A 15,093-nucleotide genomic window follows, 5' to 3' on the forward strand; every position below is an offset into this window, starting at 1 on the left:
AGACTTAGATTTGAGAGCACTTCAATAGTTTGGTGCGTGCTGACATGACCCAGCAAGGTGGAAGAGTGGAGACCACTTTTCTTGGCTCTTCTTCAAATATCCAACCAAATGTGTTAGTTGTCCCTGCAGTACTACCACTTATTTATGATACAATCAATTCTATATCTAACCTCATAAATCCAACCAACAAAAAAAAATTACATTATGCACTTGGATAGAAAAGCTAGACAAAAACATTTTTAGGTTGGTTATGCTCCTTCCAATCTCTTTCAAACACTTTGCTTTTTTATCTAATGGCACTTTCTGTGGATTGCCATGACCATGATCTTGCATCAATGTCAATGGATTCACAGGACAGAAAAATAGCATTTGTATCAACAGCTGCAGTGAGGTTGCAAAAAGTTTACAGGAGTTATCGTACCCGGCGCAGGCTAGCAGATTCAGCTGTTGTTGCTGAAGAGCTGTGGTAAGTGTCAATGTATGTTTCATTTCATTTACTTTAAGAATGTGACTGTGTTTTTTCTGAGAAGTTATGGGACTATTTGGAGGTCGCAAGCTATAGATTATGCAAGGCTGAATCACAGCACGGTTTCCTTCTTCGATTTTCACAAAGCAGAAACAGCTGCCTCACGCTGGAGTAGGATCAGCTTGATTGCTTCTAAGGCATGTAGCTTACACAATCATTAACATCTTCATTATTGTATTTGCAACATATTTTGTTATGATTTCCAATGACTATTCTGTTTTTGGCCTCTTATTTTATCATTCACGCAAAATGATAGAAAACATTAACATTACAATTAAAATGGAATAAATAATGGTGTCATGCTTTAATAAATAATAATAATGGTTTCATGCAATTTGATAATTTTGGCAGGTTGGAAAAGGGTTGTATCAAGACGCTAAGGCACAAAAACTGGCTTTCCAACATTGGATTGAAGCTGTAAGCCTGTTATTTTAAGCTAAAAAACTACTACTACTGCTACTATTATTATTATTATTATTATTATTATGTTCCGCAGATTGATCCAAGACATCGTTATGGTCATAATCTCAACTTTTACTATGAAGAGTGGGGTAAAGGTGATACAGAGCAGCCATTTTTTCATTGGTACAAAAACTTCTCTTGGTTGATTCTTTGATTTTTTCTGCCTCTAGTGCTATATGGGCCCACAAATATCTGCACAATGTTTCCTTTTAGATGCTTCGAATGTCAAACATTTCCACTTAATGCCTTGGCTTCAGCATTTGACTCCAAATGCAACTAAAGTGATAAAAAAAGAAAGTATGAACACATGTACGTGAAAGTCTCAATAAAAACTATTCTGTCACTAAGACTGCTTATGAAACTGCTAATGCCTTCAATGACTCTTATTGTTGGTTGTCAAATAACATCAAGAGCATTACATTCTAGTCTGGTTTGTGTAAATTTTACATTCTGCCATGAGAGTTGCTAGGGTTCTTTATAAGAAAGGTCACATTTATCTGATTGTTGTTGCCTTCCACTGAGAAAATGATGGGAGAGATGGGGTTGATTATAACAGTAATCTCATCTATTGTGGAAAATGTTTATATGCTGACGTGATTGCAATGTCAATGTCAAACACTAAGACCAAGCGATCTATATGACAATGCATTTGCATCTACATCATGATCCTCTTTTTCTTCAAATGCCAAAGTTTCAGATCCCTAAAATCACCCCACATTTTCTGCAATGGCCTAAATCATTATTGATGTAAACAAAACCATTCAAGGATTGGTTAAACTGCCCTTTGCAATTTATTCTTTCAATTAGATATGGGAGACTACACTTACCCAAAGACTGATCAGGAGCTCAAAATCTCAGAAAACCTTTTGAGAGGGATTTAAATTAAGGAATATCAAAGAAAGCTCTGCAATCATTTTCATCACAGCCTAATTTGATATGGATTTTATCTTTCATTTGGCAGCCACCGAGTTTAGCCTTTCTTTTACCCTTTATATGTAGCCTTTGCACGTCTGTGCATTATGTTACTACTTGTTTGCATGCCAGTGCATACGCAAAGATGTGGTCATGCATCACCTCTAAATAAAAGCCTCCAATTATTGGGAAATGTCATATAAGAAATGAATACTATGTCATCTACTATGTTCAATAATTTCTAGCATTCATAAAATCATTATACAATGCAATAGATGTTTTTTTTTTCAAGGACTAAAGCTTTATCCAATAAAAAGCAGAAAATAGTCAAATACATTAAATCAGTACTTAAAAGAAAAGGCACAAAGACAGCAATCTGAAGATTATAAATGGAAACATGACACACATGTAACTCACAGCATTCTCTCCTTTTAATTTTCATCTAAGTACATGATAAACGTAACTAAATCAGTAAATAAAAAAAGAATAAAAAATAAAAACTGTTTTAGTATTTAAAGTGTAATTCTTGATTTCTAAAAATACATGTTCATATGCAAAGATGCATCTCAATCTCCATCTCCGTAATTTCATCATGTATCCAATGTCCATTTAATTGCTGTCAAGAATAGTAAAACTAAATAGAAAGGGGAAATAGTTAAAAGATATGGTATCAAAGTACATTGCAAAAATAGAATGTCTGGAATATTATTGAATGTTAACTTCTTGCTAGAAAAACAAAAACAAAAAATTATTGAATGTTAGTGGGCTAGCATGATAGGTTTCAAGCCAAGGGCTTGAAGCTTTATCTCAATGCTAGGGGGTATCTTCAAAATTGCAGAATACCTCTCATACAAAGACCTCACAAGAATGGAGATAATTATATACTTTCTCATACCTTGATGTCCCATGCAAAAAGAAAGAATCTCTTGTGTCAATAAAATCAATGTGTCACTAAACAGCTTAATATATTCCTTGTGTAGGTTGGACGTTGGAGATGGCAAAGATGTTGATCTCAAAGATTGCCCAAGATCAAGGCTTCGACAAGAATGCATTAAATATCTCGGACTGGTATGTGAAAAGAATTTATAGGCAAGCTTTTGAAGAATGCAACAATGGCATTCACACTATGGAAGATTCAATGTGAAGCAATGAACACACACACACACAGTGAAGGAGATAAAAGACAGAGAGAGATGCGAGAGAGAAAACAAGATTGATTTGAGAGAAAAGAAAATGAATTGCTTAACTTTCTATTACACTCCATGTACAGTATTTATAATCCAAAGCACCAGTAACCACCTGATTAACAACTCCTAAATTCACGGAATTGATCCGTGAAATGTGGAGGGAAATGAGGAGCTAACTAACTAACTGTAAACTGCCTAACCACCTGGAGCTGATGCACAACATGAAACGCACCGTTTTCGTAAGTCCAATTCCTCATAAATGAAACGCATCGTTTCACTTAAATACTCGTACAACTGTTAAATAACGACATCGTTCCGCGACATTTCTTCAAGTCCTGGAACTAGCCGTTGAAGCACTAGCCGTTGGAGTTTGAAGTTGGGTTTTGAGTAATGCTCTATGATGCTCTTCTTAGATTCTTAACATCCCCCCTCAAACACGAGGCAGTATCTGCCAAGAGTTTGCTGCGCAGAACCAGATAATGGGGACCAGGCAACGGTTTGGTAAAAATATCAGCGAAATTGTCTCGCCCAGAAATGAATTTGATCCCCAAAGTTTGACGAAGAACACAACCCCTGACATAGTGGTAATCAACCTCGATGTGCTTGGTTCTGGAGTGAAAAACAGGATTAGAGGCTAAAGCTATCGCTGAGTTGTTGTCACACCAAAGAACGGGAAGATGATGGAGAAACAGTTTGAGATCCTTAATTAGAGCGCGAAGCCAAGTCATTTCAGCAGCAGTGGAAGCTAAGGCGCGATACTCTGCCTCAGTGGAAGAACGAGAAACTGTGGATTGTTTCTTGGAAGACCAAGAGATGGGGATCGAACCAAGGAAAATCAAAATACCAGTGGTGGACTTTCTGTCAGTGGGGTCACCAGCCCAATCTGCATCTGAGAAAGCAGAGAAGGTAAGTGGACCAGGAGTAAGGTGAATCCCAAAGTGTAAGGTGCCTCGCACATAACGAAGGACACGTTTGGCAGCCTCCAAATGAATAGATGTGGGATGATGCATAAACTGGCATAATTGTTGCACAGCAAAAGGACGTATCGGGACGAGTGAAGGTCAAGTACTGGAGAGCACCCACCATACTTCTATACTCAGAGGGGTCAGCCAGAGCAGAACCATCAAAAGGAGTAAGGCGAATATTAGGACAACAAGGAGTCTTGGTAGGTTTAGAATTCTCCATATGAAACCTATGAAGGACATCAGAGGCATACTTTGACTGGCAAAGAGTGAGGCCAAACTTTGAAGGCACTATTTGAATGCCTAAGAAGTAGGAGAGAGCACCCAAGTCCTTAAGCTCAAATGCCTTACTTAGTGCAGTAACAAGATGAGTGATCTGTGAAGGAGAATTGCCAGTGATGATAATGTCATCAACATATACCAGAAGATAGATGACTGTGGAATCATAGGAGAACACAAATAAGGAAGAGTCAGCCATGGAAGCTTCAAAACCAAGATGCAACAAGTGGGAGGTAAATCTGTCAAACCAGGCACGAGGGGCTTGTTTCAAACCATACAAAGATTTATGCAATCTGCAGACATGATGAGGAAATTGGGGATCAATATAACCAGGAGGCTGTTCCATATATACCTCCTCTTTGAGAAACCCATGGAGAAAGGCATTGGAGACATCCAACTGCCTAAGAGGCCAATGAAAATTGACTGCAATGGAAAGAACTAGTCTGACAGTAGCAGGTTTCACAACTGGACTAAATGTCTCAGTGTAGTCCACACCTGCTTGTTGATGGAAACCCTTTGCAACCAGCCTGGCTTTATAACGAGCAATGGAGCCATCACTGTGTAATTTAAGCTTATACACCCATTTGCAACCTACCAAGTTAATGCCAGGTACTACAGGGACAAGAGACCAAGTTTTCTGTCTTTGTAAAGCTGAAAATTCTTCATCCATGGCCTGAATCCACTGAGGAAATTTACAAGCAATTTTATATGAAGGGGGCTCAGTGTGAGTGTAATCAACCATAGCCTTGTAACACAATTTTGGCTTAGAGATGCCATTCTTGGATCTTGTGGTCATTGGGTGAACATTCACAGGAGGAATGACAGAAGCAGATTCAGTGGGTGGTAAAGAGGAAGTAGAACAGGTGCTAATGGGAATAGACTGGACAGGAGGTGAAGAAGGAGGATTGGGTGAAGTTGAAGTAAGTGTAGGAATAGTATGAGTATGAGAAGTAGATGGAGGTAGAGTAACAGAATGGATTGAAGCAGGAGATGAGGGAGATGAAGAATTTGGGGAGGAATGACTAGAGTTTGTAGTGGTGGTGGGATAAGGACCAAGAACAGAAGGTTGATTAGAGGCATGTAAGTAAAGTATGTTGGAGAACCAAACATCAGGTTTAGTGGTAGAAGAAGCTGAAGAAGAGGATGGTTTAGATGAAAAAGGAAATTTGACCTCATTGAATAACACATGTCTACAAGTGTAAAGATGGTGAGTGTTAAGATCAAGACACAAGTAACCCTTGGAATTGGTAGAATATCCTAGGAAAAGACACTCAGTGGTTCTATGGTTAAGTTTGTGCTTGGTGTATGGTCTGAGAAAAGGATAGCAGGCACAGCCAAAAACTTTAAGGGAAGAAATGTCAGGATGTTGACTATATAATCTGTACCAAGGGGAATTGAAACCTAAGGTAGTTGTGGGAAGTAAATTGATAAGGGATACAGCTGATTGAACTGCAAAAGACCAGTATGAGGTAGGTAAGTCAGCTTGAGATAGGAGTGTGATAGTGGTTTCAATTAGATGTCTGTGTTTTCTTTCAACTAGGCCATTCTGTTGTGGGGTATAGGGACAAGAGATTTGATGATGAATTCCATTTGAGGAGAGAAATGACTCAAAAGATTTGGAAGTGTACTCCCCTCCACCATCTGATCTAAGAGTTTTAATGGTGGTAGAAAACTGATTCTTAACCATAGCAAGAAATATAGCAAACTTAGTGTGAACTTCAGATTTTGCAGAAAGCAAATATAGCCAAGTAAAACGAGTGAAATGATCAACAAAAATCACATAATATTTGTACCCATTTATTGAATTGACAGGTGCAGGACCCCAAAGGTCAGTATGTACAAGTTCAAAGGGAGAATTTGCAACAAATTGTGATCTAGGAAAGGGTAATCTATGCATTTTGCCATGAAGACAATGTACACAAGAGTTGACAAAGCTAACATTATTATTGACAGACAATCCATTATTTTGTAACAAAATCCTAAGGACTTGAGAGTTTGGGTGACCAGTTCTGCTGTGCCACAGATGCCAGTTTGAAGAGGAAAGTTGAACAGAATGACACAGTTTATTGGGAAGCAAAAGATCAATGGCCTTGTGAGGATAGATGGGGTACACACCACCTTCACTCTTGCCCTTGTAAAGAGTTTTCCCCGTGGCCAAGGCCTGGATGAGCAAGGTGTTTGCATCAAAATAACACCCACAGTTATTATCAAGACAAATTTTGTGAACTGAAGCAAGATTAGAAGCAATTGAGGGAACCCTAAGCACATTTCTAAGATGAATAGAATTATTGGAAGTTGGAATTGAAGAGTTACCTATATGAGTAATAGGTAGATTTTGGCCATTGCCAACTGTGAGATGTTCCTGACCTGTGTAAGGCTTAGGGAAGTTCAAATGACTGAGGCTTGAGGTGACATGATCTGTGGCTGCACTGTCTGCCAGCCATGGTTGTTCTTGTGTTATCATTGAGTTTGAGGAAGTTGCCATTGCAGCTAGTTTTGTGGGTGGATGTTTGCCTTGGTAGGCATAATCCATCCTATGGTAACAGTCTAATGCCAAATGACCTGCCTTACCACATATCTGACATATAGGCCTCTCTGATTTGACATTGGAGCTGCTTTGAGAAAACTGAGAATGTGGTGAGAATTGATTGAATTGATTGGGTGATGGACCTCTGCCTCTACCTCTTCCATTGTGATTCCTTCCTCTTCCTCTGTTGTAAGGCTGGTTGTGGTTATGAAACCCACTCGAGTTGTTGAACCTTGGTGCAGTGTTAACTGCCATTGCAAAGGTGGAGTCCTTGACCTCCATTCCTTCATTCAGTGATTCCTCTTCTGCATTTAGCAAAGTAGCAAGCTCATCAAAGCTTAACTTGGTGCTTCTGGTCCTAATTGCAGACCTAAATGCACTAAACTCCTTTGGAAGACCTTTAATTGCTACATGTAGTAGTTCTTCATCATCCAAGAATACTCCAACAGCCATAAGCTTGTCTCTTATCACCTTGATCTTCTGCAGATATGCATCCACAGTATCAGATCCTTTCTTCACATTGTGGAGCTCACCCTTCAGATTCATCACATGTGACCTTGAGATAGATGAGAATCTGTTTTCAAGAACCTTCCAGACTTCTTGAGCTGAAGTACATCCAACAGTTATAGCCAGAACTGAGGGAGTGAGGGTTGAGCTAATGAAGGTAAGAAGTGCCTTTTCCTTTGATTTCCAGATAAGATAATCTGGGTTGAGTACTGAGGTTGTAGCACCAGATAAGTCCTTGAGAAATTTCTCAGGAAAAGTGAAGCTTCATCAAGAAGTTCAATCATGGAGTAAGTTTCTAGCACCATGGAAATCTGATGTTTCCAAACGATGTAATTGGAAGAATCCAGTTTAACTGTCATCATATTGGACATATTTGACAGCAATAGCAGTGGTTGATTTGTGAGATTGATGGAGTTAGATGTAGAAGTTGAAGGTATGGTTGTTGAGGTTGAAGTTGAGGTAGTTTCTGCCATTGAAGGTAAGATCGTATGCTCTGATACCATGAAAAGAATTTATAGGCAAGCTTTTCAAGAATGCAACAATGGCATTCACACTATGGAAGATTCAATGTGAAGCAATGAACACACACACACACAGTGAAGGAGATAAAAGACAGAGAGAGATGCGAGAGAGAAAACAAGATTGATTTGAGAGAAAAGAAATGAATTGCTTAACTTTCTATTACACTCCATGTACAGTATTTATAATCCAAAGCACCAGTAACCACCTGATTAACAACTCCTAAATTCACGGAATTGATCCGTGAAATGTGGAGGGAAATGAGGAGCTAACTAACTAACTGTAAACTGCCTAACCACCTGGAGCTGATGCACAACATGAAACGCACCGTTTTCGTAAGTCCAATTCCTCATAAATGAAACGCATCGTTTCACTTAAATACTCGTACAACTGTTAAATAACGACACCGTTCCGCGACATTTCTTCAAGTCCTGGAACTAGCCGTTGAAGCACTAGCCGTTGGAGTTTGAAGTTGGGTTTTGAGTAATGCTCTGTGATGCTCTTCTTAGATTCTTAACAGTATGCTCCTCCTTTAATATGAAACCTAGTATCACAGTTCATAAATCATAAACCAAGATCAGAATGGGGTCGGATTATTACTATGGTTGGAACACCAACTTTGTATGTTCCGTGGAAATCAATTATATCAATAGCCATTAATGAGTCTAATGCATTTCAGAGTATCATGAAATACCATGATAGAAATAAAATAAGTGCCGTTTCTGGTTATTACTTAATTTTCTACAAGCAGGAAGCACTAAAACTCTACCTACAAAATAGCTTTGTGTTTTGCATACTAGAAAGCTTATGGGAATGAATTAACTTCAATTGGATTTTAGATGCTCTTTAACACCTGCTCTACTTAAGCTTTCCTAACTTCACTCACACTGTTTGTGGATATGCACCATGAACAAGCAAGAAAGGGAATACTATGAATACGTAATTGCTGAAGGGATGATGGTGCATAAACAAACGGGAAGTCTCCTTGATACAAGTCAAAAATTGCAAGGCTCAAAATGGATTTTTGTTATGAGTACCTCCAAAAAACTTTATGCTGGTGAGGTAAAAACTGATACAAACACCACACAATTTGTTGACCGTATTCTCAGATCTAAGATGCCACTTTAGTTTGCATCATCTGAAGCCTAATGCTTTGTCTCCTTCCCATCAGAAAAGGAAGGGATCATTTCATCATTCCAGCTTCCTTGCAGGAGGGGCCACTTTGGCTGCTGGAAGACTTGAGGCAGAAAGTGGCAAGCTCAAGGTATGCATGTAGCAAGCATTTATTATAATGTTTCCATAATGCCATTTTCTAATGACATTTTTGTATAATTCAATGTTCTCATTATGGAGACATACAACTAAAAATGTTCCATACCTCTAATCTACACATTAAAGTATTCAACCTAAAGCTTAAGCTATCATTGGAGAGGCCCAACAATTACATATACAACCAAGCACACACCCAACCTGTTTGGGATTCCTCTCTCACTTCCAGGCTCACCAGAAACTGAAACCAAAGAAAAATATGCTCAACGACCCCACTGTTATTGAAAGAAAGACAAGTAGGCCAGGCACATGGAATCCAAGAACAAACAAGCCAGACCTTAACATCTTGTTCGTTCTGGGCCTCTATTTAGTAAACAGCCCTCAAATCCAACTTGCTGTAGATACTAAGTACAGATGCTTTCACAAAAAATATATGATTGCTATGGAAGGGAACTGCATATCTTAATTTCACATTTCCCATGGTGTATGGGGTTGGAGGAGTTGAAACAGTTGCTTGTACCTGAAAAGTGCAACACTATCATCCTCTAGTGAAGCATATAATTGTAGAATTTTAATTTAGATACAAGCAAATCCTATCAAAGAATTAAAAAAGTATTAATGACTTTAATCTTTCAAAATTGCTTCTGAATTTAGAAGATCTTATTTTTTACCCTTATTAAGGGTGAACTTTGAATTATATGAATGTTTAGCTCAAATGTTACTTTTAATAATAGATGTCAACAAAATGCAAGACTAAGTTAACTACTTGATTATATGGTTTACTCAAAGCTGATGTGAGGTTCAGTTTAGTTTGAATGAGCTCACAGGACCATCTTTTGTTTATAAATTTATGCAATTAATTGCGTAAGAATCCCAAGCTCTTTAAGACAAGTTGATGCTGGCAGCGGCAGATCTCATAAATTCTTCTAGATTACTATATGTCAAATCAACATAATTTGCATATGGCAAAGTCCCATTATATAGATCCCAGAGCTCTCACATTTCAATTCTTCTCAGCTTTTTTATTAATTTTTTTTTTTTTTTTAATTCAACAGTTGGGGGAGGGGGGATCAATTCTTCTAGTAGTTAACACATTAAACCCATTCATTTGGTATCAAAGGAAACGCACTGGTAAGTACCATCTATGTGCTAAATATTCTACACACATCAGCATATTAACTCTGGTAGGATCAATAAAAGCTTCCAGTTACAGATAATAAAACACTATTCTTTTTGGGTAACATAATAAAACATAATTTTATAAGGAATCTATTCTTTTAATTTTATTTTAACAAAGGAGATAGTTTACCAACGTACTTTGTATATAAACTTGAAAAGTCTCTGTTTCTTGCATCCAAATTCTGAACATGTCCTTATGACTTCCAGTCTGTATCGGCATACAGTGGACATTACAGACCAACTGCGGAGAACCTTGGCAGCTTCTTAGCCTTCCTTGATGAGAATGGGGTCAACCTTGATGAAGTTCAGGTATGCAACTTATATATAATGTCATTTCACAAATCTGCTACCCCTCTTCTAATTTTACATTGATTTAGGGTATGTTTGAATACCGCTTATTTTGCTAAAACTGAAAAATTATTGCTGAAAGTATTGTAGATTAAGGTAAAAGTTGGTTGAAATAGTACAGTGGGAACTATAAATAATGTCAAAAAGTGTAGTGGGCTCATGAATAGTAGCAAAAATAAACTGAATAGTAATATAATTTTCATTTTTCATTCTTACCCAAATGCACACTTAATTGCAGTTGATAGAACATTTGGAGACATGAAAATAGCTTTTCAAAATTTTAGGATATTGTGGGTCACAATTTGATATATATGAACTTTTTTCTGCCATTGTTCACTTTTGTACTTCTTTTTATAATCCAAAACTTGTACAATGTAACCAACATATGCCTAATGTACTGCTTCTACCACATTTCCTCTGAGCTCTATCTATTTTAGTCAGGTATTTTCCCCTACGGAAGATCATGAGAGCTACAATAGCCGCAAATCAGTTAATGAAGGAAGTTATTCAACAAAAAATGTTCAAGAAGAGAGTAAACTTGGAGAACTAACAAATTATGAACCACCCTGCCAAGCTCCTAGGGAGAGTGAGATTAACAGCAGACCCTCTGAATCATGTACCTATGCTCAAACAAAAAGCATACGAACACACAGTTATAAGAGAACCTCATCCAGTAATCTCCAGAGAACCAGAACAAGTCTTCCAAAGAAAGAGATATTGCAGAGGATCAAGTCAATAAAGGAAGTAAGTTCATATCAACTAGGGCATCAGCTGTCATTGAAATGGTCAACTGGAGCAGGCCCAAGAATTGGGTGTGTCGCGGATTACCCTCTGAAACTAAGGCTTCAAGCCCTTGAGTTTGTTAACCTCTCACCAAGGGATCCTCCCACACCATCAGTCTTTGATGTTTTTCTTGGTTCAATTACAACTTTATGTGTGGTAATGTGACCTTAGATTGACTGTCTTTCTTACAAGTTACTATAAGAAGTCAACATCACTTTACTTTTCAATTCTTTCTATACTGTTTAGTCCTCTTTCAATATCATCTCATAGAAATATCGATCATCTCAGATGATCATGGATTCATTTCTCTTATTTTCTCACATGTAAAAGACTATAATGTATGAGCAATTACTTTTTTCATCTAATATCCCTAGCTTATTCCCCACAGTGCAATACAAACATGGCATCAGGCATGTATCCAGTGTCAAACAACTGGGCTGTCAGCCCATCCAATACCTCGTGGAGATTTGTTTCTTGTAATTGTGTGTAATGAGTCGCAGAAAAGTAATATATACTGTTCTTCAATTCAGCCCAGCTATATCCTGTATCTTTCTTTAATACCTTCTCCTTCATTATTTTTCGCACTTGTGCTGCTTCATCCCACATCTTGGCCTCAGCATATATATTTGAAAGCATGATATGAGCTGAAGTATCTTCTGGATCAATACTCAAAATTTTCTCAGCAGCGTATCTTCCCAGAGCTACATCCTTGTGAATTTTGCAGCCAGACAAGAGACACCGCCAAACCACCTTATTAGACTCCATAGGAAAACTCCTTATGAGTTCAAAAGCTCTTTTTGTCTGTCCTTTACGGGCAAAGAGGCTGACTAAAGAAGCTAAATGATCTGTTCTTGGGGAAATGCCATGGTCTTTGATCATCGAATTGAAGTGGTGCCATCCCTCCTCTACCAGTCCCACATGCCCACAAGCAGATAAGACTCCAAGAAAAGTAATACCATTAGGTTTGATCCCATTACTACGCATTATGTTATAGATCTCTAAAGCTTCCCTCCCAAATCCATGTTGGGCATATCCCACAAGTATGGTATTCCAGGAAACCAAGTTTTTTGTAACTAGAATGTCAAAAACTTTCCTAGCTTCACTTAGTCTTCCACACTTAGCGTACATGTCTATAAGAGCACTCCCTACAACCACATTTGAGTCAAACCCAGGTTTTAGGATGTGGCAATGTGTTTGTTTACCCCACTCGATTGCTGGGATATCGCCACAGATGCTAAAAATGCTAGGATATGTATGAAGATTTGGTTCAAATCCTTCAATCAACATATCCTTTAGAAGCTCAATAGCTTCTCCATGATGTCCATATCTAACATGCCCGGAAATCAGCGCATTCCACGAGATAACATCATGTTCATGCATTTCCTCAAAAGTTTTTGATGATTCCTCAAGAAGCCCACATTTTGAGTAAAAATCCAGAATTGCATTGCCAACGAATATAAAGGAATTGAACCCCATTTTAATGATCAAAGAGTGGAGTTGTGTTCCAACTTCAACGTCCACTGTATCTGCTAATGCTCCAAGTACTGATGAGAATGTTCTTTCACTAGGTTTCAAACCCAAAGAATGGAACTTATGGAAAAGATCAATAGCTTCTATTGCTTTTCCTTGTTGAGCACAGCCTCCCATTAGTGCAGTCCAAGCCTGCAACTGTGGCTTATCCACCTCCATAAATGCCTGATGAGCATAGTCCAATTCACCACACTTCGCATAAAGATTTATCAATGCTGTCACAACAAAGTTGTCAAATCCAAGTCCACACTTTATGACAAGGGGATGCACTTGCATCCCAACCTTCAAGTTCTCAAGTGAAGCACAAGCTCCCAACACACTCGCGCAAGAAAATTCATTAACTTCCACTCCATCCTCCTGTGACCTCATGAAAATCTTTAAACCCTCTACATTCTCCCCACATTGACAATAAGAAGAAAGTATTGAAGTCCAAGAAACTAAATCCGGCTTCAAAGTCGCATCAAACACAAGCCGGGCAGATTTCAACAAACCACATTTCCCATACATATTAACCAAACAATTACTAACTTTACCATTCAACTCTTGCTCATGCCTATAAATCCTTCCATGAATCTCCTTACCAGCTCTTGCATCACCTAAACTAGCACAAGCAGATATAGCACCGACATATGTATAATTATTGGGGTCACAACCATCTTTAGCCATTAATCTGAAACAATTCAAGGCTTCTTCTGGCATACCCATTCTGGAATGCCAAGATATTAGAGCAGTCCATGAAACAAGATTTCTTTCAGGCATTGTATCAAACACTTTGCAAGCATCATTTATACGATTAATTTTTAGGTACAACGACATCAAATGGTTATATGTATATGCATCGAGGAAAAACCCAGATGTGATAATCTTGCCATGGACTGCTCTGCCTTTGAGGACGCATTGGGTGTCGCCGAAAAGGCGTAGAAGGTGAGCAAAAGACATTTAAAGAAAATTTGAGAACTATGTCTATGAGAGGGGTGGGTGATGAAATTGAAGGGGTTTAAGTTTAAGAACATATTCAAAAACTGAGAAGAAGCATAGGTTGAAGAAAAGAAATGGAATCAATGTTAATGAAAGACTCAAAATATATTGATACAGAAACCAAGAGCCTCGTCCAGTTGTGTAATCCTAGTCAGGTTTAAAGCCTTCACACAGCTTTCAAGAGTTGCTGACTTTGTATGTCGTGACCTGTGTGATGTTAAAACTTTGGTCCCCACTTTCCGATGTGTGTGTAGTATGTCTGTAAAGGAAAAAGAACAAAAAATGTCCTTAAAATAAAAAACAGTTTTAATGATATTTTTATGTGGAAAATAAATAAACCGAGAAGTCCCATTTTTATTTTATTTTAGTTTCTTTTTTTTTATAGAATGCAGAGAAGTCCAACTTTAATTACAGGAGTCAATGTTGGGTTTGAGCTAATATCAGCTAAGTTCAAAATATTTCAAAATTGATCAATTTGGTCTCTTAAACTATTACTCTTTTTTCTCTTCCTTTTTATGATGATTAGAAGTTAAGTTGGTTAGCTTTGAAACATTTTAGACCTGACAAACATTAACCCAAATATGAAGAATGTTAACAAAATTATACCCTTAATTATATATGAAATGAATGTTGCATAGTCAAACTTGTAATACCAAAATGAACTTTGTATGAAACTTAAGTTATACAAAAAGAAATGCTAGTGCCTTAAAAAAATATCATAACTTTTTTTACAGCTCGTCACGTGCCGAGTTGTAAGTGGTGGAGAAAAAATAACGGGTCCATGGGAGGTTTACATCTGTACCACTCACAATTAGCTACATGACGAATTGTAGCAAAAATTGTGATATTTTTTATGGCACTAACATTTTTCTTATACAAATGGACACATGTATGAAAATGTGAGTGAAAAATTTTATACTTTCTTAGTTCTCAATTTCTTTATATATATATATATAGATTTTTTGACATCATCATATTTTTTATTTGATTAGAAACTATATTTCACATTACTGAGTAATTCAAAGATCTATTAGTTTTATATAAAAATAAATAAATTTAAAAAGAGTATTTATATAGCATCTATAATATGTTTTTACCTTTATTAACTTGTTATGAGATCATTTT

The 15,093-nt window shown here is 37.5% G+C and overlaps 2 protein-coding genes across 2 annotated transcripts; one reads left to right on the forward strand and one right to left on the reverse strand.

Annotated features, from left to right (window-relative positions):
- The first annotated feature begins 226 nt into the window (after positions 1-226).
- LOC142614861 (IQ domain-containing protein IQM3-like) lies at positions 227-11,690 on the forward strand. Its single transcript, XM_075787506.1, has 9 exons — positions 227-466; positions 549-663; positions 878-943; positions 1,023-1,111; positions 2,881-2,968; positions 8,797-8,943; positions 9,053-9,145; positions 10,537-10,638; positions 11,119-11,690. The coding sequence occupies exons 1-9, from the start codon at positions 294-296 to the stop codon at positions 11,623-11,625; spliced, it is 1,380 nt and encodes a 459-aa protein (XP_075643621.1). The 5' UTR covers positions 227-293; the 3' UTR covers positions 11,626-11,690.
- A 134-nt stretch (positions 11,691-11,824) lies between these two features.
- LOC142614860 (pentatricopeptide repeat-containing protein At2g27610-like) lies at positions 11,825-14,118 on the reverse strand. Its single transcript, XM_075787505.1, has one exon. It carries the CDS (start codon positions 13,927-13,929, stop codon positions 11,836-11,838), a length of 2,094 nt encoding a protein of 697 aa, XP_075643620.1. The 5' UTR covers positions 13,930-14,118; the 3' UTR covers positions 11,825-11,835.
- Between the last annotated feature and the right edge of the window lie 975 nt (positions 14,119-15,093).

The sequence above is a fragment of the Castanea sativa genome, chromosome 11, assembly GCF_040712315.1.
Source record: "Castanea sativa cultivar Marrone di Chiusa Pesio chromosome 11, ASM4071231v1".
Classification (NCBI taxonomy): Eukaryota; Viridiplantae; Streptophyta; class Magnoliopsida; order Fagales; family Fagaceae; genus Castanea; species Castanea sativa.

What these genes read in the sequence shown, in the direction of transcription:
- LOC142614861 (XM_075787506.1), top strand. Translation starts at nt 294, where the DNA reads ATGGCACTTTCTGTGGATTGCCATGACCATGATCTTGCATCAATGTCA. An exon ending in TCAGCTTGATTGCTTCTAAG is followed by an intron (nt 664 to 877) that starts GCATGTAGCTTA and finishes TAATTTTGGCAG; the next exon opens with GTTGGAAAAGGGTTGTATCA. An exon ending in AAAAACTTTATGCTGGTGAG is followed by an intron (nt 8,944 to 9,052) that starts GTAAAAACTGAT and finishes CCTTCCCATCAG; the next exon opens with AAAAGGAAGGGATCATTTCA.
- LOC142614860 (XM_075787505.1), bottom strand. Translation starts at nt 13,929, where the DNA reads ATGTCTTTTGCTCACCTTCTACGCCTTTTCGGCGACACCCAATGCGTC.